The sequence below is a fragment of the Epinephelus lanceolatus genome, chromosome 17 (genome assembly GCF_041903045.1).
Source record: "Epinephelus lanceolatus isolate andai-2023 chromosome 17, ASM4190304v1, whole genome shotgun sequence".
NCBI lineage: Eukaryota > Metazoa > Chordata > Actinopteri > Perciformes > Serranidae > Epinephelus > Epinephelus lanceolatus.
In genome coordinates, this window is record NC_135750.1 from 8,005,001 (window position 1) to 8,022,400 (window position 17,400).

At 43.9% G+C, this 17,400-nt stretch overlaps 1 protein-coding gene across 1 annotated transcript in view; it reads right to left on the bottom strand.

Moving 5' to 3' along the window:
- lrpprc (leucine-rich pentatricopeptide repeat containing) overlaps positions 1-16,956 on the bottom strand; it is a 77,696-nt gene extending 60,740 nt beyond the window's left edge. Inside the window, exons 1-14 of the mRNA XM_033613125.2 lie at positions 16,744-16,956; positions 15,738-15,940; positions 15,480-15,602; positions 15,240-15,361; positions 15,052-15,110; positions 14,097-14,183; positions 13,862-13,988; positions 13,569-13,713; positions 13,303-13,460; positions 13,098-13,203; positions 12,792-12,899; positions 3,547-3,665; positions 3,332-3,422; positions 1,767-1,836 (exon numbers count right to left, since the gene is read on the bottom strand). Of these exons, the coding sequence (XP_033469016.1) occupies positions 1,767-1,836; positions 3,332-3,422; positions 3,547-3,665; positions 12,792-12,899; positions 13,098-13,203; positions 13,303-13,460; positions 13,569-13,713; positions 13,862-13,988; positions 14,097-14,183; positions 15,052-15,110; positions 15,240-15,361; positions 15,480-15,602; positions 15,738-15,940; positions 16,744-16,949 (1,724 nt within the window). The 5' untranslated portion in view covers positions 16,950-16,956. The remainder of the gene's footprint in view (positions 1-1,766; positions 1,837-3,331; positions 3,423-3,546; positions 3,666-12,791; positions 12,900-13,097; positions 13,204-13,302; positions 13,461-13,568; positions 13,714-13,861; positions 13,989-14,096; positions 14,184-15,051; positions 15,111-15,239; positions 15,362-15,479; positions 15,603-15,737; positions 15,941-16,743) is intronic.
- Between the last annotated feature and the right edge of the window lie 444 nt (positions 16,957-17,400).

Below are 17,400 nucleotides of genomic sequence, written 5' to 3' on the forward strand. Positions count from 1 at the left end.
TCCTCTCCATGTGTTTCTTCACTCTCCTACAAACTCTGCTTCGCTCCCCATGAAACTGTCAAATCACAATATTGCAACATGTCTCTGAACTAAGCTCTCTTTACTATTGAATGTTTGTACTCTCTGTGAACTTTGTACTGTTGCTGAACCAGGGATTTATAGTTAATCTGTAGGATGTGAGTACTGTTTTAAATCTGTAACAATATATTAGATTTTATCTATTTGTGTGAGATTTTTTAGATTTTCTCCTCCATTTGGAATATCCAATTCCCAACCTACTGCGTAAATATTTCATATATACGAATTTAGATGGATTAACACACTGTTGGCAGTAACAGGGATTTGATTCAAGTAACCATAATCCTGACAGTGTCATAGCTCCTGAATTGACAGTGTAGCACAATACAATACGGCAAGTCAGAGCAACGGATTTTTCAGTTTGACACCCTCGATCCCACAGTACAAGAGAGGAGAGACTGCAGCACAAAAGCCTGGGAAACCACAAAGACACACACAAACTCTCACACACACACACACACACACAGGCTAAATGATGACAACGTGTGACATTTCTGGCGTTGTCAGCTAGTTGGCGGAGAGGAGGAGAGAGGGGGAGATGAGAGATGAGAGGAGAAGAGAGAAGAAGAGGTCTTTAATGATTAAATTATCCCCTGACCTTGTCTTTGACAGGGGCAGGTCCCGCTTTGCAATGAAACGACACTCACGCGCACACACGTACACACACACGCTCCCCAAGTGACAAGCCCAATTATGACCCTGTCAGGCAACCTAACAGTCAGAGGAGTGTGTAGGTGTGTGTATGTGTGCGTTAATGCAACGAGAGCAAAGCAAATGGAGGAGAGGGAGCGGATTCAGACACAAAAAGAGAGGGACAAACAGTTTCTGGATGTACTGGTTTTAAATATTTAGAACGGCCATACACACACACACACACACACAGAAGACATGCCAAATTCTGCACCAAAAATCAGGTAATCTATTTGTGGTTTGGAAATGAGCTAAAACTCTTTTGCTGCAATCGTGCATCTGCTGTAACTACTCCCATCTTTACTTTATCCATTATATTAGTTAAATAATCAGTCCACTGAGGAGAGAATGTATTGACTGAATTTAAACTTTGAAGTTGAGCTCAGCTGAGTGAGTTCTGGCTTTTTTTGTAGAGGAAATAACTTTGGTTCCTGCAGACAAGTCAGCGCTTTTCTCTGTGACCCACCTCTAGCCTCGCTCAGGGGCCCAAGTGTTTTTGTGCGGATGTGTAGTGTTAAACTGTAAATATTCATAAACACCCCGTCAACAAAAGCCCACGGGTCAGACCCTGGTCCTAGGGCCAACTGTTTGTGTGTGTGTGAGAAAGAGAGTGTGAGAGAGAGTGAGATCAGTACGGGGTCCGGGGTATGAGGGGCAGTGGTGGGCATCTGCTAATTTACATATCTCCCACGGTGCTTTGGGGCGAGAGCTGAGGGATGACTGCCTCCATATGCATGAGGCAGCCGTGTATATATGTGTGTGTGTGTGTTTGATGGAGTGTTTTTCCCTGCAGCTGCCCACACACACACAGACGCTGTAGATGGTGTGATAGGCTGCACATGTCATAGTCGTAGCATATGCCGCAGTGACCTCCATAGTGCTACGGGCCTCCCTAAAACGCCAGTCAGGAGTTATGAGGCAAAATATGGAGAAATATGGAATATCAAATGACGGAGAACACATTAAGACACAAACAGACGACGGGCTAATTGACTCACTTTCTAAAGCCCTGGATGAGGCTGCCGCGGAAGCTGCTGAGGTCCAACGCAGGGAAGGAGGGATCTGACACTGGGAGACAGAGAAGAGACACAGATACATAATGAGATGGAGAGAAAGAGAAAAGATAGACTTGTGTTTATGTGGACTGAATGATATGGAATGGAGGAGTTGACACCTTTCTTTAACTAGCACACCAAAACCCAAGAAAAATGAGATTATTAAATAAATATATGTGTTATAAATAAACTACAATTATTTTCATGATTGGGTTTTTCAGTAATAAATTTAAGTTTAATTTTAAACCAAGGGAAATGACACTTTTGGGGTCCAGGGAATGATTGCAATGTTGTAAATGAAACTGTAAATATTTGCTTTTCCAAATAAAAAGAAAATTTCAAAAAAAAAAAAAAAATTAAGTTTAATTTATAAAATGTCAATGAATTGTTAGAGATGCCCGTGAACAGTTTCCAGTGCCCGCAGCGGTATCTTTAAATTGTTTGTGTGACCAAAAGTGAGCCAAATTATCCGCAGAGATCTCTTCCTCTCCAAAAACAAAGGGACCCAGCGATTCATGTTACAAATCAGTGTTTCTCTGACACTGTTCAACACGGCAGCGACTGGATTTGCCGCCAACTCAGCTTGTGTCTCTGAAAACTTAACATCCAGACATCCGATGACTAAAATCCTTCATCTGGTTAAAAACAACCAAGATCTATCAAAAGAGCATCATAATGTGGCTTAAAACTGGATAAAAAGTCAATTTATGTCTGTTCCTAACAGACAACCACGACCCTGATGCATGTGCAATGCAATATGACGCCACTGACAGGCCACGGCGACCACATGGACCTTGTCTTGGTTAAAATCAGATTCCTCTGGGTTTGAACACTGTTGGAAAACTTTAGGATAATGTAAGTAAGATTGGTCTATTTGTTTTTAGACATTTTAAAGTGAAAAAGTCACACATCTTTAAGAAGCTGAAAGCAGCATAGGCCTGATTAACTTTTCAGAGGAAGCTTTTTAGGGTTGCGCTGTGTTTATGGCAATAATGCATACCGAAGAGAAAACACTGAAAACTGTCTTAATGTGAGGGGAAAAAATCCATTGGGGACTTTCTGAAATACATAAAGCGGCAACAGAGCGACGTATGTGAAAACGAGCGGTGGATGTTTGAGACTAAAACGAGATGAAAGACAGAAAACAGGAAGAGTCATCCATTATTTAACAGCCTTCTCAATCCCGTCCCTCCGCCAGTTGAGGCGCCTCTCGTTCTCGCTCTTTACATATTCACACAGACTAATCTCTTAAAAGGCCTGATGAGCACAGAGGAGTAAGTGGGCAAATGTATGAGTGCGTGTGCGTGTGTGCATGGGTGTGTGTGTGGGTGTGTGTGTGTTAACGCTGGTCCAATTAGCCCGCAGGCGAAGCTGCGATTTTTATGATGATGGGTGCTCAAGATGCAGTAGAGCTTCTGTGGAATGTGTAAGTGTGTGTGTAAGCGTGTGTGTGTGTGTGTGTGTGTGTGTGTGTGTGTGTGTGTGTGTGTGCGTGTGTGTAGGCTTACATTTGGTGTATAGTTCAGCCAGGTCTCTACCAGCAATAAAGCGAACCTCTGAAGCCATGAAGCCCTCCGACTCAAAAGACACTTCAGCATCCTGGACAGAAAAAAAAAATCACTTTTATGTGAGCAAAAACTTTTTCATACACACTGGCCACATGTAAACACACACATACACACACGTGTACACACACACACACACACACAGAGACATGGATTACCTCCAAGGCCTGTCGAGCTGCTTCCATGCTGGGGAAGGCAGGGATGATGTAGCTGTATATAGTCTCGACATCGAGGCACATCTCAAGCTTGTTCATGCCCTTCACCACCTCGAGCATACCTACAAAGCACACCGGCAAAGAAATTAACATCAGCTTTTTGTCCATGAAAACACAAGTTCAATGGTTTTTGTGTAGTGACAGCAGTTTTACAAATATTAACAATATTTGAGTCAACAGCCATACCAAAAAAAACAAAAAAAACAAGTGTATGTGTTGTGATTAAAGGTTTGATTTGGATTACATTATTAGTCCACAAAACAGCAGAAAATAGTGAAAATGTTCCCAGAATCTAAGGTGGTGTCTTCAAACTAATCGTCTCAAACCAAAGAATATTCCATTTGTGATGAAATAAAAGAAAAAGCGACAAAACTACAAAATTTAGACGCTGTAACAAGTGCTGATTTAAACCAGCAACACTAAACTTTTGGCTCACGGGCCCGTGATAGGGTCCTGTGTGGTCCAGTAACTATTTTCTAATTCACAATGAAAGTAAACTGATTCACACTGGGATTTTTGTGTACTTTGAATATGAATAAGGTTCCAGTGTGCATAAAAAAGCATCAAAAAAGACCTTGTTCATACAAAATAAAAGGTGTCAGACCCCCCCGACAGATACAGATACAAGTACAGGTAGAATATGTCTGTGTGGTGACAGATGTAACCGAGCATATTTGGATCAATGGTCAAAACAAAAACGTGTGAGTATGAGATTAGTTTCTTGTCTGTGCATCCCTGAAATTCAGGACAATAACATTTTGGGGTGAACACACTTTTCTGTTTGGCTGTTTTAATCCAATCACATGCTGCACTTCTACAGATACAAACACTTTCCCCCGCTCACTCTCATGCACAGGCCCCCGAGCTGTGTGGGCACTTTCAAATATGGGTCTAAGAAATGAGCTGGCACACACTTTCTCTCGCCCCTTCAGGTAAATGGCCAGGTACTCCCCCAACAAACACACACACCATCAACAAAATGCTAATTGCTGCTCCCCTCTCCACCTTGGACTGTAGGATACGTGTATATAAACACGCACTCGTCCTGAAGTGGACTCCCGCACCATCACCCTGCTCTCCAGCAGAGCCCTGAGGTCCTGCCCCAGGGAAGGAGGCCAAAACAGCCACATGCATATGGAACAGCCACACGTGCACTCTCAAAACACCCGCAAGTGTGTTTGTGCACATGAGGAGGAGGCAGTGCAGCACTTTGCATATGTCTGGAAGCGTGCCCATAAAGGACACTGGCCTCAATGAAGGCATGTACAGGCCCCCGTGTGTGTGTGTGTGTGTGTGTTCATTCACAGTGTGTGTTGCTATGTGGTTCAAGGTGCATCTATATGCTATATATGACCACATTCAGTGTACCAATACACTGTGTTCCCATGCGGACTTCAGCAAACTACCTTAAAGTGCTTCCTTGAGTTGACACACCTCAAGACACTGTGTGTATTTACTCTCCACTCAGGTTTTGAAACACACACACACACACACACACACACACACACACACACACATATATATATATATATATATATATATATATATATATACAGCTCTGTTTTTCTGCAGCCTCTTGGGACGTATGTGTTCACCTGGTCTCTCTCTTTAGCTGAATAAAATATGAGTCCCGGGCTTTTATATGCCATTAAAACCTGCGGCTAGGGCTGCATTACCCCAGGTACAGCTACCTGAACCACTCCATCCATCCATCTGGCCTTCTCCTCCATCCATATCACTCATTCATCCACCCCTCTCACTATCCATCTACCCTGCTTTCAGGAAAAGGAGAAAAAGTAAACAGGCGATCTTCTTCTTTCTTCTCAATGGAGGATCCGTCCATTCTGTCGTCCGCCCGTCCATTCTTACCCCCTAATCGCTTTCATCCAGGCTTTTTTTTATGAAAGAAGAGAGGTAGCTCCTGCTTTCCTCCTGAATAATCCATAATCAATTTCACGGTGAGCCAGACATACAGAAAACAAGTGAATGGAGAGCTGGAGGTATAAACACATAAGCCAGCCGTCTCACTCTCTCGTGCTTTCCGGCTTCCGTGTGTGAGCTTTCATGATCATCAGCACTTTTCTGTTGTCCAACAAGCACGTTAGTGTTGTTTTTTTGTCAAGTCAAGTCTGTGACAAAGAGCTTTTAACCCTTTGAACCACAGCCTGCTTTGCTCAATTTTCACTCCCATTATTTACAGGCTTGTGGCCTTAAAGGCGCGGCATGTCTTAGCTAAGCACTACTAAGTCAGGCTTCTAAGAAGTGACATCCGTTTGGCCTGCGAGTGCTACTGCTTACTTTCTAGGGCAGCTTTACTGAAGCAAAACAAGCTTTACACATAACATTCTCAAGTCTGGATGGTAAATATGAAACTACTGCCTTTAGCCAGTTATCTAAGCTTCGCACAAAGACTGAAAACAGAGGGAACAGGTAGTCTGCTCTGTCTGATGAGCTACCTAATCAATGTTGTTTAATCTGTACAAAAACTGGAGAGTAAAAACGACACTAGGGGTGTTGAGATACACTGGTGATAACCGTGATATTTCAAATGATATATATGATATCATGTTAATAATACACATATGAAGTATCGTGTAAGCAATCCAGTGCCTCTTAAATAATTTCCCTTTCTTTCTGTTCTCGCTTTGTCTTCCTCTCCGCCTCACTAAAGTCAGATTTTGAGTGTAATCCATATACGAAAAAACAGACAAAATGCACAATAAACAAAGTGAAAGATGAATTTACCATTACTATTACTATAGCGATAATGTCGTTATTGTGATTTCTATTGGAAACAATAATCATGTCAGTCATTAATGATACTTTGTGGTTTCACAGGGGTTGTGTCTTAGACTATTTCTTGGCCGGGTGCTGAAATTTCCTTGATCTCCCACTGGCTGCCTGACAAACTAAAGGCCTTTGCACACTGAGTCCGTTTTGGGGGTTTTTTGGTCTGAAATTGTCGCACATCTAAAATTAAATTCGACTTCATAGTGTGTCAATCACGCTTGCACACACAGTACGAAACTTTCATCCGTCAATAAAATTTTCAGAGGTTAGATTTTCTGTCTTTTTTGCATCCGCCAGAAGCCTTTTGAGACACCTGACCAAGATTCAGTGAAAAAAAAAAAAAAAATGTTGCGGCGGGACACAGTTGAGACAAGACAGAAGAATGGGGTGCATAGAACCATTTAATAACTCTGAAAGGGTCACTCTGAACATGTCCGAAAGTAATATTCAGGTGGATGATGAAGAAGAGGAGGAGGATGTGGACCGCACACAGAAGGTGGAGGACAGCTCCGCTCCTTCATGCAGCTGCGGTACCAAATGCAAGACAGAGAGGGAGTGGTGACAGTCAGAGAGTTAACTCCAGTGAAGCAAAGGAGGAAACACGTCCTCTCATTTTGTAACGTATTGTGAGTTTTCACAACGAATAGAATGAGAAAATGCATCAGGATCACTGTGCAAGGTTTCTGTGTATAACGATTGTTTTTGGAAGACGGATTAAAAAAATTCATCGTAAAGAACAGGCTCAGTGTACAAAGGCCTCAACAGTGACGTCAAGACACCAAGAGAAGACCAGAAAGTAAGAGAGAGAAAACAGAAGTACTGTTGCATGGATTGTGACGATGTGTTTGGTAGTCTTAATTAACCTAGTTATGATTTTTGACACAAATTGCCAAATGTGGTTCCTTTCAACCACCTCAGCTTCCTCCCATCACTGCCGTGTGAAGGTACGTGACACTGTGCATCCTGTATAACGTCTCCATAGTCTAACAATACGGACTGGTTTAACGCAATTCAAACTAAAGTAATTTGAACTACGCCAAAAAGCGAAGACACAACATAAAATAATATGTGATATTATGTAGTGTCATTTGACCTGTTCTCCCTTTAGGTCTTTTACTTTTCCCTCCATAATCCTCATGTCAGGAACCCTTTCTGCCTTCTCCCCTGTCTGAACAATTTAAATAAAGATTGGGCACAGAGGAGAATTGAGAATAGTAGAGGCCTCTCCAGGTTGGTCAGCATAAAGCCTGACATACCATCCGGGCAAGAAGTATCAAAGTAGTGAGTTAAGCATGGCAGTGGTCACAAGATATCATCATCAGATTCATGTCTTCAGGTTAACTGTGACAGACGAGAAGTGAGGATGGAGAAACGAGAGGAAAAGAGGAGTGGAGTGAACCGGTCGCTGTCATCTCCTCCCGTCCTTGGACATGAGTACCTGTCACTTCTCCTTTTCTTTCTCCCCCAACACCATCTGTCGCACCATCTCTCCGCGTCTATGACTCTCTAAAGGTAGACTTTGTGTGCTGCGAGGCATTGGCGGGTTGTTGTTTGAAAACAGTACAAGAACACTTCAATCTTATGAGGTAAGAAAAGCGACGATTTCATGCTCGCTTGCTTTTTTTCCCCCTTTAATCAAGGTGATGCCTGGCGCTCATCCCATCAATTAACTCAGCTGAGGCTGGAATCGAGTTCATGGAGGACGACATTACAGACTGCCGTGCTTCTTTAATGCAGCCCACTCCACTTTAAAGAGCCGTATTAAAGGAAGAGTTAAAGGGGTGAAGATGAGGTCACATAAATAGAGTCAGGTGTGGGTGGCCAGGAAGGAAAGCGGACTATACAAGAGAGCCTTTACATCTCTCATCACCCAAAACACACAAGGCCAGAAACACTCTCTTCCTCTGCACTTTCCCCTCCCTCTCCCTCCCTCTTTTATTTGCTCCACCATGTCACAAGTGATAAGAGCGCGCTGCTTCGCCAGGACTGACAAGCGGTGACTAGCTGGCGGCAGGTGGGAAGTATGGCCCAGCATATGCTTCCGCTAAACCCGCCAAATCCACACCTCATCAAAATGCAAAGGGATTTTTTCCCCCCCCCTTTCTCCCCATCCCTCCCCCGTTGCTCTCCTCCAACTCTATGGCTCTGGCCTCTCTGCCCGCTAGTGACACCTGTGGACAAAAAGTGACACAGCGCTTAATATTTCATGGGCCATGCACAGTGGGGCGCGTAATCCAAAGTGAATTCCCTCAGAGCGCTTGCATTTACATGAAATCAAGTCACTCCTCATCAGTCACATCACCTGCACTGTCCCCCGAAAGCCCCCCCACCTCTCCTTCACAAATGTGGACACACACACACACCTCCTGCAGCCAGGGAGTGTGTAAGAGAGGGAGAGAGAGAGAGGGGGAAAAAAGAGACTGCATCATTCATGAGGGTTAAGGCTAACACCATCGGAAACGAGCCACTGGTGTGCTACAAAAAGAGAAGTTTCTCCACTTTTCTTCCTTCCGTCGGTTCATCTCTCTTTCCGCACTGCGATAACTAAATGGATGCAGTCTGATGTGTTTGTGTGGCTTTGAGACTGTGCGGTCGGTTGGGGAATTGGAGTACGAGTATGTGTCTACGTGTGTGTGTGGTTGTGCATGTTTAAACTCATGTCTAGTCCTCTTCTTCATGCTGCCAAGGAAGGCGCTGAGGCATCTCACCATTCAAACTGAGAATCTGTCTGGACCGCACACTGAAGTCAATCTGCACCGTCGCCACAGTGGTCAAACCGGCTTCTCCTCCCTGCCAGCTCAGATACTGTCAATTAGCTGACAGGGGAAAAATACATCATTTATTAATCGCTCTAAAAAACCCCAAAGAGAGAGCCAGAGCTCAGCATAAATAAAGCACTTAAAAGCCAAGCTGCTGCTGAACGCATTTGACAGGGTACGTTCATAATGAGTTGTGAATTCTGACAAGTCTCCAAATGATGGCTATCTGTCACTGACACGATTTCAGCCACAAGCTCATCGCTGACAAAAACAAAGGAGGGAAATAACCTTCAGCAGACAGAAATTGGGAACGGGAATATTCCACTAAACTGCACGTGCTGAGCCATAAACTGTCGTAAGATGCAGATAGAGAGAGCAAACTTTAAAACATGGATACCAGTTTTCCATTTAGCGTTGGACAAAGTGTCAACACTGGCTTAACGCTCAGTAGAAAAGGAACGCCTCATGTCCAGCCACTCACTCAGTGAAGGCAATGGGACAAGCAATTTCAGGGTTCCCATACCCAAGGACTTCCCATGTCCAATTTCCTCAAGTTCAAGGACCCAAGTCATAGTTCAAGGTCAATTTGCTGCAGGCTGCGCATCAGGCCACATGGACGTCCAGCTGATCATTAATAAGCCTTTGGTGAGTCAAAAAAAAAAAAGTCCTGGAATTTACATTTTCAAGGCATAGCTTAAGGTTGTCTTAACGTTAGCCTTCTTGCCACTGCTATACCTGCATCATTCGACTTCAATCACTCAGGCACGCATGATACCATCGCACTTATTCGAGGGAGGTGGCAAGTGACAGTGACGCAACTACAGGAGACACATGCGCAGACAGTAAATGCAAAAAGAACTTCAAGCACTTTCAATGACTTATCTATTTTTTTGTCTCTTTTCACGGATTTCAAGGACCCATGGGAAGATCTGGGTGAAAATCTGAGCTTAGGAACAATCTGAGGAAAGCTACTGGAGCAAAATGACCTCTGACCCCGCAGCCTCAGACCTGTATGTGCATTCCTGTAGTGTGATTGCATGTGCTTCACGCTACTGAGCCCCCCTGAGTCCGCCAACAAGGAGACTTAGGTGCCCCCTGCCACGGGGCAAAGGTCGCTGGATCAACCATCCTCACACACTACTGTGCACCACTTCCTTTCAGCAGCTTTGGAGCACTTGATACAGTATCAGCTGTAACACAGAGTCAGTTTGTGCAGGAAGTGCCATAACACTAGGTTTACTGTTGGACATTTCATCTTTTCTGAGAGGACATCCACTGATTTTGTTGGCAAAACACTGTTTTCTGAGAAAATATTATCTCAACTGTAATCTATAAATTTATTAGCCTGAAGCCTTCGTTCAGTAAACAAACAAAAAGAAACACAATTGATTGGTCACAACATGTCCTTTAGCCATGCACCCAGGAGGACACAAGAGGCCGGAATTTGGAGACCAAGAAGGGGAATAAAAACGATGACATTCATGTCTGAGCGCACTCTCTGAAAGTCAGAGTGTCTTTTTGGCTTGTCTGTCCAAAGTGGCCGTCATGACGAGTTCTAAACTTTGCGATCTATTTCTAGAGCTCTCCAGAGAGACCTCCATGTGTGTGTGTGTGTATTTGTGAGGAAGTGTGCATGTATGTGTCGTTTCATCTCCTCCTGCTCTAACTCTCTCACGCAGGGATCGGACTTCTTTGCCCTTGACTGCCCCAGCCCGGTGAAATCTGTCCCAGTTGGACCACTCTGTAGGGCATTAATATTTGAGGGAAACGCTCCTTTAAAAGCTCTTTCTGGTACAGAGGACTGAGGAAGTCATAATCCCCCTTACACCACAAAAATACCACACATACATGCTCATAAACTGTGAATATCATGCTCTCTGTGTCAGATTGGACGTGCAAACAGCTGGTAGGCACATTTTTTTTCCTTCAAGGGGCCATCCATTAAGTTCTCACATACACGTGCAATTGTTCACATGAGGCTGGAGTGGCATTAGGGTCCAACGACAAGCTTCTCAAGACAACTCACCATGTTCATTTTTCAACTACTGGTCTCTCTAAAGCTACAGCCTTCAAAGTTATAGCTAAAAGGGTAACTTCATTGTTTTTTTTGTTTGTTTTAGATGGGTCATTTTTTCCCATGTTTTTGTGTCTAAGTAACTGGCAACAGCTACTTTTGAAAAGGGGCGATACAGGCTGATTGTAACCACTCGAGGTACATTCACCCATCACACAACGCCTGCTAACAGTGGTTGTTTTTGCCACTGACAGGCTCAGATCATTGTTATATGCGTCTCATGGCATTATGAAAAGGATCCCTACAGAGAGGAAACTTTTTGTTATAGAGTAATATTCTTTTTGTTTAACCAGAAACAGCCCTGAAATCGCCAAACCCACCGGACTCCATTTAAATAAACAGTAATTTTAACATGTGTAGAGACAGTTATATCTAACTGGATGAATTAAGAGTTTATTTCAACCAAACAGAGGTTAGTGATAGTGACAGTGGAAAGATGAACCAAGACAGCTCCTATTAGGTTTTTTGTTCTGTCAGCTTTGACTGAAGTGTGTTTTACGCTGATAAAATGACTGTTTCGTGTGTTTTTTGGGCAGCACGACAGTGTACTGTCGCCTCACAGCAAGAGAGTTCTGGGTTCGAATCCACCAGCCAGGTGGGACCCTTCTGTGTGGCATTTGAATGTTCTTCCTGTGTCAGCGTGGGGTTTCTCCAGGTTTCTCCAAAGAACATGCAGGGCAGGTTAATTGGTAACTTTGAATTGCCTGTAGGTGTGAACGTGAGCATGAATGGTTGTTTGTCATGTGTCAGCCCTGTGATACTCTGGCGACCTATCCAGAATGTACTCCGCATCTCGCACAATGTCCGCTGGGGGATAGGCTCCAGCCCCCCCATGCAACCCTGTACCAGGATTAGCAGTTACGGATTATAAATGACTGAGTGAATGAAAATGAAAAGGAGTCTGGTGGCTTTGGCGATAGTGATTTCAGGGCTGTTTCTGGTTAAACAAGGTGGTCTATCTCTGTAGGGTCATTTCCATAATGATGTCAGACAGATCAAACAATAATCTGAGCCTGCTGGTGGCAAAAACAAGCATTTTTAGTATACTTAAAGTGACAGTGCGAATGTGACCCAGGAGGTTACAGTGCAGCCTGTTTCGCCGCTGTCAGCTGCAGCAGTTTCACTCAACATTGGACATTTAGGCACAAAATCATTGGGAAAAAAGGGCCCTAGTTGAAAAATAACCACCCTTCAAGCACAGGATGGAAGTTTAAGTGAAGTAAAGTATGAAGTGTTTAAAGGTTTTAGAGTTTTTTTTCCTGTTAAACCACACTTTGCAACCAAAAGACCCTTTTTAAAGGAATTTTGGTCACTATTTATACATGACAATGAAGGAATCTGATTTAGAACAGGAAAAGCTTCGGTGAAATCAATGTCTCTAAAGAGTGAAAAAAAGAAAAGCAAACAGCCCCCAGCTATTAAACAAAGGTTGGATAAAAACTGATCATGTGGAAATTATCCCTGAAGTGAAGCTGCAGAATCAAAAGGTGAAAAACAGCACATTACACCTCCATATAAATTAAAAAGCTGTGTGTGTGTGTGTGTGTGTGTGTGTGCATGCGTACCCTCTACGTTGTTGTCTTTCAGGTGCTGTGTGAGGAGGGGCCAAAAGTAGTGAGGCCTTACAGGGAAGTCCTTCTCCTTCATTATTTTCATCAGCTCCAAACACATAGCTGCAAAACACATATAATTCAGTTAAATGACTTTCCTAGCTTCCTATCACTGCAGTAACTTGATATAGTTTGCAGCTACATATCTGTTATGAGGTCAATGATCTAATATTCATAATTCACCAAATGCACACATATGAGTGAAGACACATCTGTGCAACAGTCTCTCTAAATTCAGGTAAATGATGGTGTGTGCTGTACCAGTCTTCCTGGCCTCCAGAGCGCAGGACAGGGCGAAGCTGAGTGCCGACGTGTGCATGTTTGAGTCCTGCAACTCTTTGCAATATCTGCCGATCTTCTCCATAGGCTGTAATGCACATATATTTTTTAAAATTACATTTAAAATCTAAAATTATGATTCAACATATACTGTAATGACATTAGGTTCAGGGAGCAATGGACGTACCGTATCCATGTTGACACAGTGTCTGAGGAAGAAGTTGCCCACATTGGTGTTGTCGCCGTTGGCGTATTCAGGCTGCAGAGAGGGGAAAGTCTTCAGCATGTGGAAAGCCGTGTCCTCCTGGCTCTGGGTGATGAGGGTCAGGCACAAGTTCATGGCATCTACAGGAAGAACAACAAATATTGAGCGTACAATACAAATGCAGCAGACTCTCTAATGTCGCTGCTGAAGACTACACTGAAGTGGAAAACCATGAGGTGTCTGTTTACCTGGAATGTAACCCCTCTCTAACTTCACACGCTCACTCATCACAGAGATGTGCTGATGGTGTCCGGCCTTGGCTAGAGAGTAGATGACCTGCATGATGTCCCTGTCCATCAGACTGCAGTCTGCATTCTCAGCTTCCTCCATAGTCTGACACAGAAAGAGGTGGAGAGATGGGGAGGGGATGAAGGGAAGGACAGGGGGGAGCATTTGTTAGACAGCCATTTATTAGATACAAACAAACGTGAATAAAATGGTGTAAAATGTGCATCAGGATCGACTGAACAAACACACACACCTTTGTCAGACCGTCCAAGTCTCCCTTCTCAGCGTAGGCGTTCAGCAGTGACACATAAGTGTCAGGACCAGGCTCAATTCCGGCTCCCCGCATCACAGGCAGGATGTTCTTAGCACTTTCAATGTCTCTGCACAGTGACAGATGACAGCTGACTTAAAATTTAATCATTTCAACACCAACACTTATTGTGAGCCATTAACACAGCATGCTACAAGAGCAAAGCAGTGACACTCACCCTGCACGAGCATGGCCCGTCACCAGGGAGCTGAAAACAGCCTCAGTGATGGGCAGATCTTTGCTCTTCATGAAGCCCAATATGGTGCTGAGAGAGTGGAGAGGAACATTTAAAACGACTCTGGCTGTGTCCAAAATTCCATCCTGCTTTTTAGTATGCTAAAAGATATTTTTTAGCATGTCTGAAACCTTATTATGAAACCAACAGTAAGTGAATTACCAGTGAAATATTACAGTATGCAAACAAGGCGGCACTGTAACGTCTATAAGTACTTAATACCTCTCTGAAGGTGAATGACTTTGGTCACTGACTGTTGCCTGCTGTGCAACTTTGGTAACACTTAATGAAGTGGTAAGGTTACTATTACAGATGGATGACACATTACATGATTACTGAGCATTGTTTTGGGTACAACATGATTTAGGCTGGAGGCGTGGCTCCAGAAATGTGAGTATGCCGTGCACTGACAACTGATACAAACAAAGATATCAACTTGTTAGCATGCTAATGTTCGCATTTAGCTAATTTAACCATTATCTGGCGACAGAGATGCCTGTGACATTACATTACACAATGAGTTCACCTGTGAGTCCCATTTTCAAACAGCTAACACAAAGTTACTAATACAGATGTGATGAAAAACTAAACAGTCCAGAGGTTTATCATGCTTGCAGATGCCAGTAGAGCTGAGGTGGGCACATGTTACCATGGTTATGAGTCTCCAGCTGACATACTACTGTTTATGTACGCAAAAGTGTATTGAACGACAGAACACATATTGGGTATGTAGTGCATAGTGTGTGATTTTGGATGCAATTTAATGGTAGATGTTGGCGCTGTAACCAAGCTCGACCAAAAGTCAGCTTTTGGAAACTTGGAATCTGTCAAGTTGCAGATGGCAGAGTTGGAAATCTGTTGTTGGTTGGGTCATGATGAGAACACAAATTCTGCTCACCTGGCTCCCTCGATGTCTCCATTTTGGCAGTATGCTGTGATGAGTCTCTGATAGGTAACCTGTGCACAAAAATAAAAAAGAAATGTGAATTGTTGAAACATCAATACACTACATCAACCAACATCTTCATATGGTTGTCTGTTTCAAGTGTTTCCTACAATAACTGTACTCTGCAGTGCAGTGCTTACTCTGTTGGGCTGGACGTTAGCTGCTTCCATCTTGGCCAGGAAGTCAGTGGGGGAGAACTTGAACTCATTCTGCAGGTAAACCTTCAGCAAGGCGTTGTAGTGACTGACATCATACAGTGCACCTGCGGACGACAACGTGCAAAACCATGGTTTAATACTTTAAGGTTCAGCAGCAGCAAACATTAACAGTACTTTGCAGTATAAGATGGTTAGCTTGATGTCAGTGTTGTGGCCTCTTACCTAACTCCTGTAGCTTCTCCCATATACGGTGTGCCAGCTCGGTGCGCTCCTCCAGGGGCACCTCTGGCAGCAGCGTGCCACAGCTACGCAGCAGCAGCAAGGCCTGGTTACCACTGGGATACCCTGCAAACACACAGGGTGGATAAAGGGAGAGATCTGAGTGTCTAAATGGTGCTAAGCAAAAGTAAGGCATCAGCAGTTTGATCATCCCGCCTCCATCTGCCATCTGACCCTAAACCCCCCCTGATCACTGCCTACCTGTTCTGCAGATATCATGGAAGATACGCAGCAGCTGGGTCTTGGTGATGCGACCAGTCCTCCTCACGGAGCTGTCCAGCTTGGCCAGAGCCCAGTCAAAATGCTGCGCCTGCTTGGACCGCACGGCAGCGCTGGGCTCATCCTTCTGCTCTGTGGCCACGGTATAGTTACGCACACATCCCGCTGCATACGGCCACACACGGCTGTGTAGGGGTAGATCATCACAGTTAAGAAGAGCAGGTTGGATGAATGGAGTTAAAGAGAAGAGATTGATAGAAGAGCCGAGAGAGTAAAATCATTTGGGTGCAGTGCATGAAACACAGATTAACACAGCTGTTCAGTGGATGCATGTGAGACATAAAAATTTATCAACAGCTCTCCTGACACAGAAACATCTCTGGATGCTCTGCCTGCTTTAAGGCTGTTTGTAGTTTCAACAGCCATGACCTTGAGAGACAAAGCCCCAGCAGAGTGACGTAGGCCTGCTATCCATCAGCTTTTGCAGCAACTGACGTCACTGTTTCTCTTGTACTTTATGATAAAATACAAAATGCCAAATCTGACAGTAACATATCTGCATTACATGTGCTGCAGCATGGCAACGTGACTGATGCGCTCCAGTGATGAGCCTTAAGCTAACAGCTAGCATGTAGTCACGCTAACACGACGTTTAGGGGCAAACAAACGTATTGCTAACATTAACATCACGAGTGTGAGCTAAGTTTGTGACACTAGTTTGTTATGTGGCAGTGACTTGGTTACACAACCTCTGCTCATCACCTTGTGTAAACGGGAGCCATGTTTAACCTACCCAACAGCTGCCCAACAAGCTAACTGTTAGCTAACTTATTATAACGCAATGCTACGGGTGTCAGGACCCCACGTTTAATATTGCAGCTCATATTTATGTGGACAAGTGTGTGTCTCTGGCTGTCACTGAGCCTCAATGACAAATGTGCGTCACGCTCACGCGTGGATCACAGCTACACCGGCTAACAGATGATACCTGGACGCGTTCCCAGAAACAGGGCTGATCTGTCGGGAACAAACTCCGGTCCTCGCGCCGCCGAGAGCTCCGCTGTACAGCCGGCTGAGCGGCGGCCCGTTTCTTTTGGTCCCTGTGATCTGAAGCAGGCCCGAAGGCGAAAACTTGAGTAACCGGGCTGATCTCAAGAGCGCAGCCATGTTTTCTGTCGCACAGTGGAAGGGCATGCGCACCACGTGACCAGTCAGAAGAAAGCACCGCGAGAGTTCCGGTTGAGGGCGTGATTTTATTCTTACACACTGTGCCATGCAGTGATGGAAGAAGCAGGATGAAACACACTCATGTTAGATGAACTGTTTTTTCCATTCTTATTTTATTTTATATATTATAAAATTTCTAAATATGTATGTGATGATTTTGTAAGTATTTCATCCTGTTTGTAGAATTTCATGTATCTCTCATTGCAATTCATGTTACAGCTCTCCTTTTGTCCTTGTTTTACACCTGACGATTTTTGTACATTGTATTATTGAATAAAGATGTTTGTTTTTTTAAGTAGCAATACCACAGTGTATTAATACTCTGTTACAAGTAAGAGTTGCAGCTAAAAATTGCATTCAAAATCTTTCCTCAGTAAAAATACACAAGTATTGGTATAGAAATAAAACCTAAAATACC